This window comes from Amblyraja radiata, chromosome 43 (assembly GCF_010909765.2).
Source record: "Amblyraja radiata isolate CabotCenter1 chromosome 43, sAmbRad1.1.pri, whole genome shotgun sequence".
NCBI lineage: Eukaryota > Metazoa > Chordata > Chondrichthyes > Rajiformes > Rajidae > Amblyraja > Amblyraja radiata.
This window is the reverse complement of record NC_045998.1, coordinates 6754794-6769709: the sequence shown is the minus strand read 5'-3', so window position 1 is coordinate 6769709 and position 14916 is coordinate 6754794. Positions and strand designations below refer to the sequence as shown.

Sequence of the window (14916 nt, the reverse complement as noted above, 5' to 3'; positions counted from 1 at the left end):
TCATCAATGTAACCAGCAATTTTCACCCTGCACTCAAATTTACTTGGACCATCTCCGACACCTCCCTTCCCATTCTTGACCTCACAATCTCCACCACAAGAAATAGACTATTGACTGACATCTATTACAAACCCACTGACTCCCACAACTATTTCAACTACACTTCTTCCCACCCTGCTTCCTACAAAGACCCTATCCCCTACTCCCAATTATTCCGTCTACGCCATATCTGCGCTGCAACAGAAACAGAGTCCCCCTAGTCCTTACCTCCCACCCCATCGGCCGTCACATACTACACATAATCCTCTGCAATTTCCACCACATCTAAAGGGATCCCACCACTAGCCATATTTTCCCATCTCCAAGCCTCACCGCCATCTGCAGAGGGGGAGTTCCCTCCGCAACTCCCTAGTTAACTGATCCCTTCCAACCCAACCCATACCCTCCCCAGGTACTTTCCACTGCAACTGCAGAAGATGCAATGCCTGTCGCTATACCTCCTTCCTCGTGTATGTCCAGGGACCCCGACAGTCCTTTCCAATGAGGCAGAGGTTCACTTGCACCTCCTCCAACCTCATCTACTGCATCCGTTGTTCAAGATATTGGACTCTTATATATCAGTGGGACCAATTGCAGACTGTTCGATCATTTTGTGGAACAGCATCGCACAGCGCGCATGAACCGATTGCTGGACATTTTAATTCTCCTTCCCATTCCTACACAGACCTTTCTGTCCTCGGTCTCCTCCATTGTCAGAGTGAGGCTAAACGCAAATTGGACCAACAGCATTTCTTATTTTACTTGGGTATGCAGATGATACAACGGTAATTGGCCTCATCAGCAACAACGATGAGTCGGCCTACAGGGAGGAGGTCCAGCACTTAGCAGCATGGTGCGCTGACAACAACCTGGCCCTTAACTCCAAGAAGACCAAGGAGCTCATTGTAGACTTCAGGAAGTCCAGGGGCGGCACGCACACCCCCATCCACATTAACGGGACGGAGGTGGAACGTGTTTCTAGCTTCAGGTTCCTGGGAGTCAACATCTCCGATGACCTCTCTTGGACCCACAATACCTCAACTCTGATCAAGAAGGCTCACCAGCGTCTCTTCTTCCTGAGGAGACTGAAGAAGGTCCATCTGTCTCCTCAGATCCTGGTGAACTTCTACCGCTGCACCATCGAGAGCATCCTTACCAACTGCATCACAGTATGGTATGGCAACTGCTCTGTCTCCGACCGGAAGGCATTGCAGAGGGTGGTGAAAATTGCCCAACGCATCACCGGTTCCTCGCTCCCCTCCATTGAGTCTGTCCAAAGCAAGCGTTATCTGCGGAGGGCGCTCAGCATCGCCAAGGACTGCTCTCACCCCAACCATGGACTGTTTACCCTCCTACCATCCGGGAGGCGCTACAGGTCTCTCCGTTGCCGAACCAGCAGGTCCAGGAACAGCTTCTTCCCGGCGGCTGTCACTCTACTCAACAACGTACCTCGGTGACTGCCAATCACCCCCCCACCCCCCGGACACTTATTATCACTTATTATTATTTATTTAAATCATTTGCTATGTCGCTCTTCCAGGGAGATGCTAAATGCATTTCGTTGTCTCTGTACTGTACACTGACAATGACAATTAAAATTGAATCTGAATCTGAATCTGAATATTGATTTCTCTCACTTCAGGTTGCCTTGGCATTCCCTCTCTCTCTACCCCTCCCCCAACCAAGTCGCACTAGCCTCATTTTCACCATACAAACAGCTTACAATGGCCTGTTTCTTATATCATCATAACTTTTATCCATATATTTAATTCATTGTTCTTTATCTCTCCTCATCACCGTCTATATCTCTCACTTCCCTTATCCCTAACCAGTCTAAAGAAGGGTCTCGACCTGAAACATGACCTATTCCTTCTCTCCAGTGATGCTGCTAGTCACGCTGAGTTACTCCAGCTTTTTTGTCTATCTTTGGTTTTAACCAGTATCTGCAGTTCCTTCTTACACATTCATATAAGTCTCCTCTGCACTCTTTCCAGCATAAGAACATCCTTCATATAACAGAGCGACCAAAACTGAAACCAATACTCCAAGTTCGGCCTCATCAACGTCTTGAGAAACTGAAATGTAAGGTCCCAACATCTAAATACACTGATTAATTAAAGCCAATGTGCCCCTCTCTATCTCTCTCTCTCTCTCAGTCATTCTCCTTTGCCTCCCTGTCCCACATGGTCACAGTCATACAGCATGGAAACGGCCAACATATCCCATCTACACTGGTCCCACCTGTCCACGTTTGACCCATATCCCTCTAAACCTTTCCTATCAATGTACTGTCCAAGTGCCTTTTAAACGTGATAGTACCTGTCTGAACTACCTCCTCTGGCAGCTCATTCCATATACTGTGGAAAAAGTTGCCCCTCATGTTCCTATTAAATGTTTCCCCCTCTCACAAACCTATGTCCACTGTTTCTTGATTCCCCTAGCCTGGGGGTATAAGAGTGTGCATTCACCATATCTAATTCCCTTGTGATCTTATACAGCTCTGTAAGATCACCCCTCATCCTCCTGCATTTCAAGGAATAAAGTTCTAGCCTGCCCAACCTCTCCCTGGAGCTCAGGGCCTCGATTCTTGGCAACATCCTCGTAAATCGTCTGAGTTAGAAGTTGGGAGGTCATGTTACAATTGCACGAGACATTGGTGAACCCACACTTGGAGTATTATATTCAATTTGATCACCGTGCTATAGGAAGGATGTCGTTAAACTGGAAAAGGTGCAGAGAAGATTAACAAGGATGGTCCCAGGAATCATGTGCCAGAGCTCTTTGATGGCCGGACCGCATGTGCTTTTCCCAGGTGCTCCAGTATCCTCCCACACTCCAAAGAAGTAAAAGTTTGTAGTTGAGTTGTCTAGGGCAAAATTGTAAATTGTCCCTTGTGTGTAGGATAGCATTTGTGAACGGTGAGATCGCTGGTTTGCGCTGACTCGGTGAGCCTAATGACCTGCTTCCACATTATATCTCTAAAGTCTAAATTAAAGTCTGAATGGTCCCAACCCAAAATGTCACCTGTCCTTTTTCACCAAAGATGTGCTCTGGGCCTCTGAGTTACTCCATCACTTTGTGTCCTTTTTCTAGTAAATGAGCATTTGCAGTTACAAAGTTTCTACAACTTTTTCCAACTGTTCACAGCTGGTTCAAAATGTTTTCCAATTTCCACCATCACACACTTGCTCAGATTAAACTCAGATTTCTATGCCCAAGTCTCCAAACAATCAATATTCCAAATCTGAGGCATTTGAAACCCTCAATTACTATTCTGCATTAGTTTAATTCATTATTTTCACATGTACCGAGGAACAGTGAAAAGCTTTTTATAGCTTACTATCCATTCAGCGGAAAGACGATACGTGATTACAATTGAGCTGTCCGCAGTGTACAGATACAGGATAAAGAGAATAACATTTAGTGGAAGATAAAGTCCAGTGATTTCTGATTAAAGATAATCCTCGGGTCTCCAAAGAGGTAGAAGGGAAGTCAGGACCGCTCTCTTGTTAGTGAGTGGATGGTTCAGTTGGCTGATAACAGCCGGGAAGAAACTGTCCCTGAATCTGGAGAAGCCCCTGTTTTTGGACGCCCCCAACATCGGGACCATGTTTCCTGCCTCTAGAATGACCAAACCCTTCATAATCTGCATAATTTCCTTCGCTCCATAGATGCTGCTGCACCCGCTGAGTTTCCCCAGCAATTTTGTGTACCTTCATAATCTTGTATGTTTCAATAAGATACCCTCTCATCCTTCTAAATTTCAGAATATACAAACCCAGCCACTCCATTCTATGAACATATGACAGCCCCGCCATCCAGGGAATTAACCTTGTGAACCTACACTGCACTCCCTCAATACCAAGAATGTCCTTCCTCAAATTTGGTGGACAAAACTGCACACAATACTCCAGGTGTGGTCTCACTACCACCCTGTACAACTGCAGAAGGACCTCTTTGCTCCTTTACTCAACCACTCTTGCTATGAAGGCCAACATGCCATTCACTCTCTTCAATGCCTGCTGTACCTGCATGCTTACTTTCAGTGACTGATGAACAAGGACCCCCAGATCCTGTTGTACTTCTCCTTTTCCCAACTTGGCACCATTTAGATAATAATCTGCCTTCCTGTTTTTGCCACCAAAGTGGATGACCTCACATTCATCCACATTAAACTGCATCTGCCATGCATCTGCCCATTCACCCAACCTGTCCAAGTCACCCTACATCCTCTTAGCATCCTCCTCACAGTTCACACAGCCACCCAGCTTTGTGTTGTCTGTAAATTGACAGCCACGATTTCTAGGGCCACATCCTTGAATGTACAAATTCTGTGCAGACACCTCCCATAGTTATGATCGAACCTGGGTCTCTGGCGCCTGAAGGCAGCAACTCTACCACTGTGCCACCATGCCATTGTACATTGGCCTTCATCAGTCAGGGTACCGGGTATAGAAATTGGGATTTTATATTACAGTTGTACAATACATTGCCGATCTTGTAATGGAGTATTGCGTTCAATTTTGGACAACCTCTTGTAGGATGGATGTCTTTGAATTGGAAATGAACAGAAGATTCACAAGTGTATTGCCATGTCTTGAGGACCGGAGCTGCAGTGAGACACAGGTTAGGATTTTGTTCCTTGGAGTGCAGGAGGCTGAAGGGTGATCTTATTGAGGTGTATAAAATGATGAGGGGAACAGATACAATGTACAATACCTTCCCATCAAGAATCAGGAATCAAGAATCAGGAGGCAGAGGTTTAAGGGAAGAGGGTAAAGATGCAATAGGAAACTGAGGAGCAACCTTTTCACACAGCAGGTAGTGGGTCTATCCAATGAGCTGCCAGAAGAGGTAGTATGAGACAGGTACTCTAATCACATTTTAAATACATTTGGATGGGTACATGGATCGGAAATGTTTAGTGGGATATGGGTCAAAAGAAGACAGATGGGACTAGCGTATAATGATCATATTGGTCGGCAGGAGCAAGTTGGGCCGAAGGGCCTTGTTCGTGGTGTATGACTCCATTTGAACATTGCATCAGAGGGAGCATATTAAAGTCATGAGAGTCTGAAGTGTATCCCGAACCGAAACATCACTTATCCATTTTCTCCATGTATAAATACACTCTTCTCCACCTTACCCCCCTAGTCTAGTTCAGTAATAAACACTGACTCAAGCACTGGATCAACTAATGGTGGTGCAGGCTCGAAGGGCAGAATGGCCTACTCCTGCACCTATTTTCTTTTTTCTATGTTGTTCATAGAGGGGAACTGATTGGGTCTCTGTTCAAAGAAGAACTGCAAGGCATTTCCTGGTGGGTGCCGGAGGTGTAAAGGAACTCCGTAAAGATTGAATTGAATATATTTTATTAGCCAAGTATTATGTATACATACAAGGAATTTGCCTTAGTGCTTTGCCCACAAGTAACAACACAACATACAGTAGACAATTAAAACATAAATTGGATGAGCCAATGGGGTCCTAGAAATTGCAAGTTATTCAAGAGTTGGACGTGTGTCTCCAATGGTGGTCTGGGGGGACTGGACAAGGAGGATAATAGAGAAACCTAATTGGGTCTCTGTTCAGGGAAAACCAGAGAGCCACAGGACCTTCCTGGAAGAGTATTGAGGTGTAGGGGGCCTGGACATAGCAGAGGGATTACAATGAATGTTGATGAACAAACATTGGGGTCTGACATAGGATGTAGCCCTGTGGAATACACTGGTGAGGAAGGTATATGACGTGCTCACTCTTGTTGTCGGTGAAAGCAGCGACTTCACAATGGAGGCGAAGAGCAAACAGCGGGCGCGGTTTTCTCGGGTCGTGTACACATAGTCGCTATGAGATTTACAACATAAACAGATCTACCCGAGACATTGGATCAGCGGCGTGAGATTCCGCTCAGTAATAGCGAGCGTGGAACGTTGCTAAATAAAGTCCCGCTGATAGCCCGGGCCGCCACTGTAATGATATAATGAACAGCTGGGTAGAGCATGTGAAGGATAAAACAACCCAGTGACCCAGACATTATTTCAGGACAACTAACGGTGTCTGTGGAAGGGCCGAGCAATGACGTGTGATGCGGGGGAAATGAACAATAAATGGGATTGTTCGTGGGGAGACGGGAACGCAGAGGTCGTAATGTAGACAAAGTGTTCAAAAGGGAACTGCAGATGCTGGAATATCGAAGGTACACAAAATTGCTGGGGAAACTCAGCGGGTGCAGCAGCATCTATGGAGCGATACAGTCTGAAGAAGGGTTTCGGCCCGAAACGTCGCCTATTTCCTTCGCTCCATATATGCTGCTGCACCCGCTGAGTTTCCCCAGCAATTTTGTGTACCGTCGTAACGTAGAGTTTGTTTTAAAACAGATTCAACGAGTGTTAGTGTCTGTAGAGGAATGGGGGAACACATGGGGCTTTAAAATCTCTGCCTCTAAGACTAAATATATGGTATTTGGTTTTAAAAGAAAGTTACCTAAGTTAGGGCTGTATATGTATGGGTCTCTATTAGAAACATAGAAACATAGAAAGTAGGTGCGAGAGTAGACCACCAGGTCCGTCGAGCCCGCACCGCCATTCGCTCATGGCTGAACACTAAACAGACACACTTACCCACAAACAGTAGACACAAGACACAGAACACAAGACACTACCCTCCCCTTTATACCGCTATCACCCCTCTCCACCCCAAGAACCTCGTGATCTCCTGGGGGAGGCAAAAAACCGGATAAAAACCCAGGTCCAATTCGGGAAAAAAATCCGGGAAATTCCTCTCCGACCCCAATCCAGGCGATCGACACTTGTCCAGGAGATCACTCAGGTCTTACTATACTAACCATACCTAGGTCCATATCCCTGCCCTCTCCCCGTAGCCCCTTATCCCCTTGGCAGCTAAAAAACCATCTATTTTAGTCTTAAATATATTTAAAGTTTCTGCTTCCACTGCTCCCTGGGGCAGTGAATTCCATAAATTAACCACCCTCTGGGTGAAGAAGTTCTTCCTCATCTCAGTTTTAAAAGAGCCCCCCCTTATTCTGCAACTATGTCCCCTAGTTCTAGTTTCCCCGATCATTGGGAACATCCTCGGTGCATCCACCCGATCAAGGCCCCTCACGATCTTAAATGTTTCAATGAGATCGCCTCTCATTCTTCTAAACTCCAAAGAGTAGAGTTCCAGCCTACTTAACCTTTCCTCATATGTCAATCCCCTCATTGCAGGAATTAATCTTGTAAACCTTCGCTGCACTGCCTCCAGGGCTAGTACATCCTTTCTTAAGTATGGACCCCAGAACTGTACACAGTATTCCAAATGTGGTCTCACTAATACTGTGTACAGCTGCAGCAAGACCTCCGTGTTTTTATACTCAATCCCCCTAGCAATAAAGGCCAAAACTCCATTGGCCTTCCTGATTGCTTGCTGCACCTGCATACTAACTTTTAGTGATTCATGTACTAATACCCCTAGATCCCTTTGCGTTGCATTACAACGCAGCTCCTCCTCATTTAGAAAATAACTTGCCCTATCATTTTTTTTCCCAAAGTGAATGACTTCACATTTATTAGTATTAAATTTCATCTGCCAAGTTGTTGCCCACTCACCTAGCTTATCTATATCCTTTTGCAGACTCTTCCTATCCTCCTCATCCCCTACTTTTCCTCCCATTTTTGTATCGTCCGCAAATTTTGATATATTACACTTGGTTCCCTCCTCCAAATCATTTATATAAATTGTGAACAACTGAGGTCCCAGCACCGACCCTTGTGGAACCCCGCTAGTTACCGGTTGCCATCCCGAGTATGAACCATTTATCCCCACTCTCTGCTTCCTATTTGTTAGCCAATCCTCTACCCATGCTAATATATTACCCCCAATCCCATAATTTTTTATTTTTAGCAATAGTCTCTTATGTGGCACCTTGTCAAAAGCCTTTTGGAAGTCCAAGTATACCACATCCACCGGTTCCCCTTTATCCACCCGGGTTGTAACTTCCTCAAAGAATTCGAGCAGATTCGTTAAACAGGACTTCCCCTTCACAAAACCATGCTGGTTCTGTCCGATGAAGTCATGTTTATCCAAGTGCCCCGTTAGTGTTTCTTTAATAATTGTCTCTAACATTTTACCCACCACCGATGTTAGACTAACCGGTCTATAGTTACCCGCCTTCTGTTTACTTCCTTTTTTAAATATAGGTGTTACATTGGCCATTTTCCAATCCACTGGGACCGTTCCTGCCTCCAGGGAGTTTTGGAAAATTATCACCAATGCATCCACAATCCCCACCGCTATCTCCCTCAAGACCCTTGGATGTAATCCATCAGGCCCAGGGGATTTATCCTCCTTCAGTCTCATTAATTTCCCTAATACCACCTCCTTGGTGATCTTAATAGTATTTAGCTCCTCCATTCCTACCGCCCCCTGTTTATCCAGCGTTGGAATATTTTTTGTGTCTTCTATGGTGAAGACTGATACAAAATACTCGTTTAATGCCTTTGCCATTTCCATGTTCCCCACCAACAACTCTCCAGTCTCACCCTCCAATGGACCAACGTTCACCTTAGCCACCCTTTTTCTTTTATATAGCTATAAAAACTCTTACTATTAGTTTTTATGTTGTTCGCTAAATTCCTTTCATATTCTATTTTCCCCGTCTTAATTAATCTCTTAGTTATTTTTTGCTGACCTTTAAATGCTTCCCAATCCTCTACCCTCCCACTATCTCTGGCTACCTTATATGCCCTTGCCTTCAGCCGAATACTATCCTTTATAGTTTTACTGAGCCATGGCTGACTATTCTTACCCTTACCCCTTTTTTTCTTCATAGGAATAAATTTTTCTTGAAGGTTATACAGTAGACCCTTAAACGTACACCACTGCTCATGTACCGTCTTATTCTTGAGTCTGCTATCCCAGTCAACTTTGATCAGCTCAGTCCTCATACCTTCATAATCCCCCTTATTTAGACTAAGCACCCTAGCCTGAGTTTCAACCTGCTCCCCTTCTATTTGAATATGGAATTCGACCATATTGTGGTCACTTGTTCCCAACGAGTCCCTAACTATGACATTTTTAATTAATCCTGCTTCATTACACAGGACCAGATCCAAGATTGCCTCCCCCCTTGTTGGTTCTGTGACATACTGTTCTAGGAACCCGTCTCTAATACATTCTATAAACTCTTCCTCTAGTCTACCCTTCCCAGTTTGGTTTGCCCAATTAATATGAAAATTGAAGTCCCCCATGATTACAGCAGTTCCCTTTTTACATGCGTCAACTATTTGCAGATTTGTGTTCTGACTAACAGCGTCACAGCTGTTTGGCGGTCTATAAATTACACCCACTAGTGTTTTTTTCCCCTTGTTATTCTCTATCTGTACCCAAGCTGTTTCACTATCCTGATCCTTCAACGCAATATCCTTCCTCTCTATTGCCGTTATTCCCTCCCTTATTAAAAGGGCCACCCCTCCTCCCTTTCTTTCCTGTCTATCTTTCCTAATTGTCGAGTACCCCTCTATATTTAACTCCCAGTCCTGATCCCCTTGCAGCCATGTCTCCGTAATGGCCACGATATCATAACTATATATACTTAATTGCACCGTTAATTCATTTATCTTATTACGAATACTCCATGCATTTAGATAAAGCACTTTCAGATGATTTTTACTACCCTTCCTTTCCGTTTTTGCCCCTTTTACATCTAGAGCTTTATCTTCACACATTCTGTCTCCTGTCACATTTTGACTTTCCGCTTCCCCACTGATACCCTGCTCTATTTCCTCTACCCCTGCCGTTATTACCCCCCTTGATACCTCCCCCCCGCTACTTAGTTTAAAGACCTCTCTACTGCCCTAGTTATATGATTTGCCAGGACCCCAGTCCCAGCACCGTTCAGGTGAAGTCCGTCCTTACAGAACAGATCCCCCCTGTCCCAGTACTGGTGCCAGTGGCCCAAGAAACCAAACCCATTATTCCCACACCAGTCTTTGAGCCACGCATTCAGCTTTTTAATTTTACGTACCCTCGCCGATTTGGCCCGTGGCTCAGGTAGCAATCCGGAGATCAGTACCCTCGAGGTTCTGCTTTTTAATTTATTCCCTAACTGCTCAAACTCCTTCAGCAGATCCTCCTTCCTCGTCCTTCCTATGTCATTGGTCCCCACATGGACCACGACCACTGGATCCTCCCCCTCCCTCTGCAAATTTCTCTCCAGCATCGCAGAGATATCCTTAACCCTAGCACCGGGTAGGCAACACAGCCTTCGGGACATGTTCTGCTGGCCGCAGAGAACCTTATCTACCCCCCGAATAATACTATCCCCTATCACTACGGCCTTTCTTCTAACTCCCCCCTCTTGAATGGCCTCCTGATCCACGGTGCTGCAGCCAGGTTGCTCATCCCTCCCACAGCCCCTGATCCCGTCCTTACATTGAGTAAGAGCTTCGGTCATGCTCGTCAGGGACAAGGGCTGTGGCTCCTGCCGCATCTCCTCCTGGTTCCCCCTACCTGCCTCGCTTATGGCCACACCTTCCTTTCCTTGCTCACTGCCTACTGAATTAGTTAAACTGGTCGGTGTGACCATCCCCTGGCACAAAACATCCAGGTAATACTCCCCCTCCCTGATGTACCGCAGCGTATGAAGTTGGGTCTCCAGCTCATCAATGCGGAGCTGGAGTTCCTCTAGCCTCAAACACTTACTGCAGCTGTAGGGATCTTCTACATCAATGGTGTCGACAAATTCCCACATCTCGCAGTATTGGCACATCTCCTGACCGCCCATCTTATATAAGTAATTAACTGGTCCTATTTAAGAATCCCCTACTGTATTGATACACCCCTTATTTATATAATCCTACCTCCTATAAATGGGAAAGTACTCACCCCAGCCGTAAATTACCTACTGGTTTGGCTGTCTAGTGGTAATTCCGTCCGCTCTTCCTGTCTGGTCCACTGCTCCCTTGCAGTGCGTGGCAAACCTCTTTACCTCTGTTAGTCTCTGTTAGTCTCTTGAGCCGCGGCTCCGTCCGTCCTCCCTCGGCGACAGCACCTATTGGAGAAGGTAAAGGTTTTTAAGTTTTTGGGTGTTTGGTTTGAAGAGCGTATGACTTGGGCTGTGCATGTAGGTAAAATTGTGTTGAAGTGTGAAAAAGTTCTGAATGTTATGAGAAGCCTGGTTGGGTGTGAGTGGGGGGACAACAGGGAGACAATGCTGCTAATTTATCAGGCCATGATCAGAACTTCTCTTGACTATGGGTGTTTTGTGTATGGGTCTGCGTCTAAAACTGTTCTGGCTAGGCAAGATGTGTTGCAGGCAAAGGCTTTGAGGCTTTGCTGTGGAGCCTTCAGGACTTCCGCAGTCCCTGCCCTGATTGTTGAAATGGGAGAAATGCCCTTATGGTTAAGGCGTATTAAGCTAGGGTTACATTACTGGGCTAAACTTTGTGCGTGTAATGATACCTTCCCAGCAAGGTGTTTGTTGCAAGAGGTTGATGATGGTAACAAATATAACACATTTTTTGTCATTATAAATCAGTGGGCTAGGAAGCTGGGTTTGGAACAAGGGGGTATTTTAGAGCATACAATAAGGCTACCTGTGCCCTATTGGGTTCTTCCTGAACTGTTTATTGAGCTTCCTTTTCTTCAGGAAAAAGATAAGCGCGAGGTGATTCCAAGAATAGTGGAATATCTTAATTCAGTCAATGAGAGCACTTTGATTGTTTTTACAGATGGATCTAAAGATCCAGTTAGTGGGAGAGCTGGGTTTGGAGTGTATGTGGAGCAGCTTGGGTTGAAGATTGGCCGGCGCATTTCTGATGGAAGCTGTTCTCACGACTGAATTAATGGCAATTAAATGTGCTCTAAGGTGGATTGAGGAAGCGAGTTTTAGAGAAGTCATTATCTGTTCAGATTCTGCAGCTGCTCTTGAAACTTTAAGAGTAGGGAAATCTAAAGCTCGTCCTGACATTCTAAATGAAATCTTGAGTGTGTTTTCTAGAATTGGGTTTGCGTGTAACATCACTTTTTGCTGGGTTCTCGGGCATGCTGGGGTGAGGGGGAATGAGCAGGCGGACCTCATAGCAAAGGAGAGTTTAAGAAGAGAAATAGATATCCATGTATCATTGGGGAGAGTGGAACTGAGAGAAATAATTAAAGAGGGCTTAACAAAAGAATGGAAGAGAGGATGGGAAATGGAAGTCAGGGTAGACACTACTTTTCTATACAATCTGAAGTTAGGAAAATATGTTTCTGTACATCTCTGTCCCGTAGGGACTCAGTTAAACTGTGTAGATTGAGGTTGGGACACTGTGGGTTAAATTACTGTTTGTACATTGTAGGGAAACATGTTTCTGGCTTGTGTGAATGTGGGAGTAATGAGACAGTTAAGCATGTTTTCCTAGAATGTAAAAAGTATAGGGTAGAAAGAAAACTATTGTTTGTTAGACTGACAGGACTTGGAGTTGAGGCTTTTTCTGTTTTATCTCTGTTTGGACACAATGAGAAACATCAACTGATATCCAGGGCTGTTCTTCAATTCCTGCAAGTATGTAAGAATTTAGTTCAAACTTTGACCAAACTTTGACCAATGGAGGGCAGTAACACGCTTAGCAGCGCCTACACTGCCGGAATCCTACTAGAAGTGACGGGAACGCGTCACAAGGGGATTCAGATGGTAACCGGGTCCGTCCGGGACACTGGAGCCCGTGGGGTCAGACTCCGCTCGGCAGCTGTGACTGCGGTGCCAATTCTGGTAAGAAAGGCCGGGACCATAATGTAAGAGGACAATGAACAGGAGGACACAGCTCTTTCCACAGCCGGGTTGGTGGCTCTTAAAAGAGCCTTTTGTTGTACTTGGTTCGGAGTTTAAGCGCGCTCCCCGCGGATGCGGCGGGCCAGCTGGATGTCTTTGGGCATGATGGTGACTCGCTTGGCGTGGATGGCGCACAGGTTGGTGTCCTCAAAGAGCCCCACCAGGTAAGCCTCGCTGGCCTCCTGCAGGGCCATGACGGCCGAGCTCTGGAAGCGCAGGTCTGTCTTGAAGTCCTGAGCGATCTCACGCACCAGGCGCTGGAAGGGCAGTTTACGGATGAGCAGCTCGGTGGATTTCTGGTAGCGCCGGATCTCCCGCAAAGCCACGGTGCCGGGCCGGTAGCGGTGAGGCTTCTTCACTCCGCCCGTGGCTGGAGCGCTCTTCCGCGCCGCTTTGGTCGCCAGTTGTTTGCGAGGAGCTTTCCCTCCGGTCGATTTGCGCGCTGTCTGCTTGGTCCGGGCCATTGTGCTTCAACACTTGTATTACAGCATGAAATAGAGGCACTGGAATGACGGAGCCGGCTCTGGAGCCGACTTTTAAAGCCTTGGTGAAGGGCCGGCCCACCGCGTGAGCTTGGCTGTAGTACAGATGCAAACATGTCGTTCCCGCGCTGCGATTGGCAGCGGCTCAGTCAGCAACTGGTCGGCAGTTTCAGGTTTGAGGCCGACGGGCAAAATCAAAGATCCGCTATAGGATATTTGGGCAAAATATTATCTGTGACCAAAAACAGAGATTTGTGAGCGGCGGGCGGAGCTCAGACAACCAGTGAGGGCAGGCAAACTGTTAGGTTACTGGTTCAATTTCAAAATGCCCGACAATTTAACAGCAAGCGGGAACCGAGGTAAATACTCCCTTGCAATTGTGAATGCAGCACTATTTTGTACCTACCAACTTAATTTCGAATTAATTTAAATCACCTCCGTAAACAACTGAATATGCGGTGCGAATTTACAGACCCGATGTGGAAACTGACGGTATTCAGTTCTACCTGTGACGAGATAACCCACTGCTTCCCGGGGAAGTTTCGAGTCGACCTTTGTGTTGCTGGATTTATAAAGCGTTAAATGGCAAAGGAGAGAACGGAGATGGCCTCTCTGATCTTTGGCCGCGAGAATAGTCTACTATAACCCCCTCCTCAGTTTAATCCTTCAGAATATCTGCCTAACTTCACCTTTCCTCATCACAACCGCTGAAAGCAAGAATCAATCAAATGCATGCAGCGGTCGGGCAATAACTAAAAGTTCATTCAGTACATACATAGTGTGATCATTCTCGCGGTCACTGCTCCCTCGGTGAAATGTGGGTGGCTCTTAAAAGAGCCTTTGTTTTGTCGATTGGATAAAGGGTAAAATTCTTCAACCGCCGAAGCCATAGAGAGTGCGGCCCTGGCGTTTCAGAGCGTACACCACATCCATGGCAGTGACCGTTTTACGCTTGGCGTGCTCGGTGTAGGTGACCGCATCCCTGATCACATTCTCCAAGAAAACCTTCAGCACCCCACGGGTCTCCTCGTAGATGAGACCTGAGATTCGCTTGACACCGCCACGCCGAGCCAGGCGGCGGATAGCTGGTTTGGTGATGCCTTGGATATTATCACGTAGTACTTTGCGATGCCGTTTTGCTCCGCCTTTGCCCAGTCCTTTGCCTCCTTTCCCTCTGCCAGACATGATGTTTATTCACTCAAGGCGCTGCACAATAAAAGAATGCCACTGTCTCCTTTTATACACAGCGCCCCGACCTGCTCGAGAAACGCAGAGAGAGAGAGAGAGAGAGAGAGAGAGAGAGAGAGGCGTGAAGGGGAGGAGACCGAGTCAGAGTGACCGAGGCAGAGAGCTGCCTCTCATCCCCAGCTCCTCCCCCGGTTTTCTGCAACCGCCAATTTCCAACGGTTTGCTGACAATACACCCGAGACTCAGCGCCCCGCAAACTTTTACAGGCACGGATTCCACATTAAAGAGAAATCGGTAATATTTCTGTCCAAATACATTGACAATCAATGAGTCTCCTTCCCATTCACCTTCAGAGCTCGTTCCCTCTCCCCATATCACCCCTCCAACACAATTCAG

The 14916-nt window shown here is 46.3% G+C and overlaps 2 protein-coding genes across 2 annotated transcripts; both read right to left on the bottom strand.

Annotated features, from left to right (window-relative positions):
• Positions 1-12708: 12708 nt before the first annotated feature.
• LOC116968082 (histone H3) lies at positions 12709-13362 on the bottom strand. The gene has a single exon (XM_033014710.1). The coding sequence runs from the start codon at positions 13312-13314 to the stop codon at positions 12904-12906; it is 411 nt and encodes a 136-aa protein (XP_032870601.1). The 5' UTR covers positions 13315-13362; the 3' UTR covers positions 12709-12903.
• An 815-nt stretch (positions 13363-14177) lies between these two features.
• Positions 14178-14524, bottom strand: LOC116968093 (histone H4). Its single transcript, XM_033014722.1, has one exon. The coding sequence runs from the start codon at positions 14515-14517 to the stop codon at positions 14206-14208; it is 312 nt and encodes a 103-aa protein (XP_032870613.1). The 5' UTR covers positions 14518-14524; the 3' UTR covers positions 14178-14205.
• Positions 14525-14916: the final 392 nt, after the last annotated feature.

Bases quoted from the DNA above. Each gene is read 5' to 3' on its own strand.
- LOC116968082 (XM_033014710.1), bottom strand. From the start codon at position 13,314: ATGGCCCGGACCAAGCAGACAGCGCGCAAATCGACCGGAGGGAAAGCT.
- LOC116968093 (XM_033014722.1), bottom strand. From the start codon at position 14,517: ATGTCTGGCAGAGGGAAAGGAGGCAAAGGACTGGGCAAAGGCGGAGCA.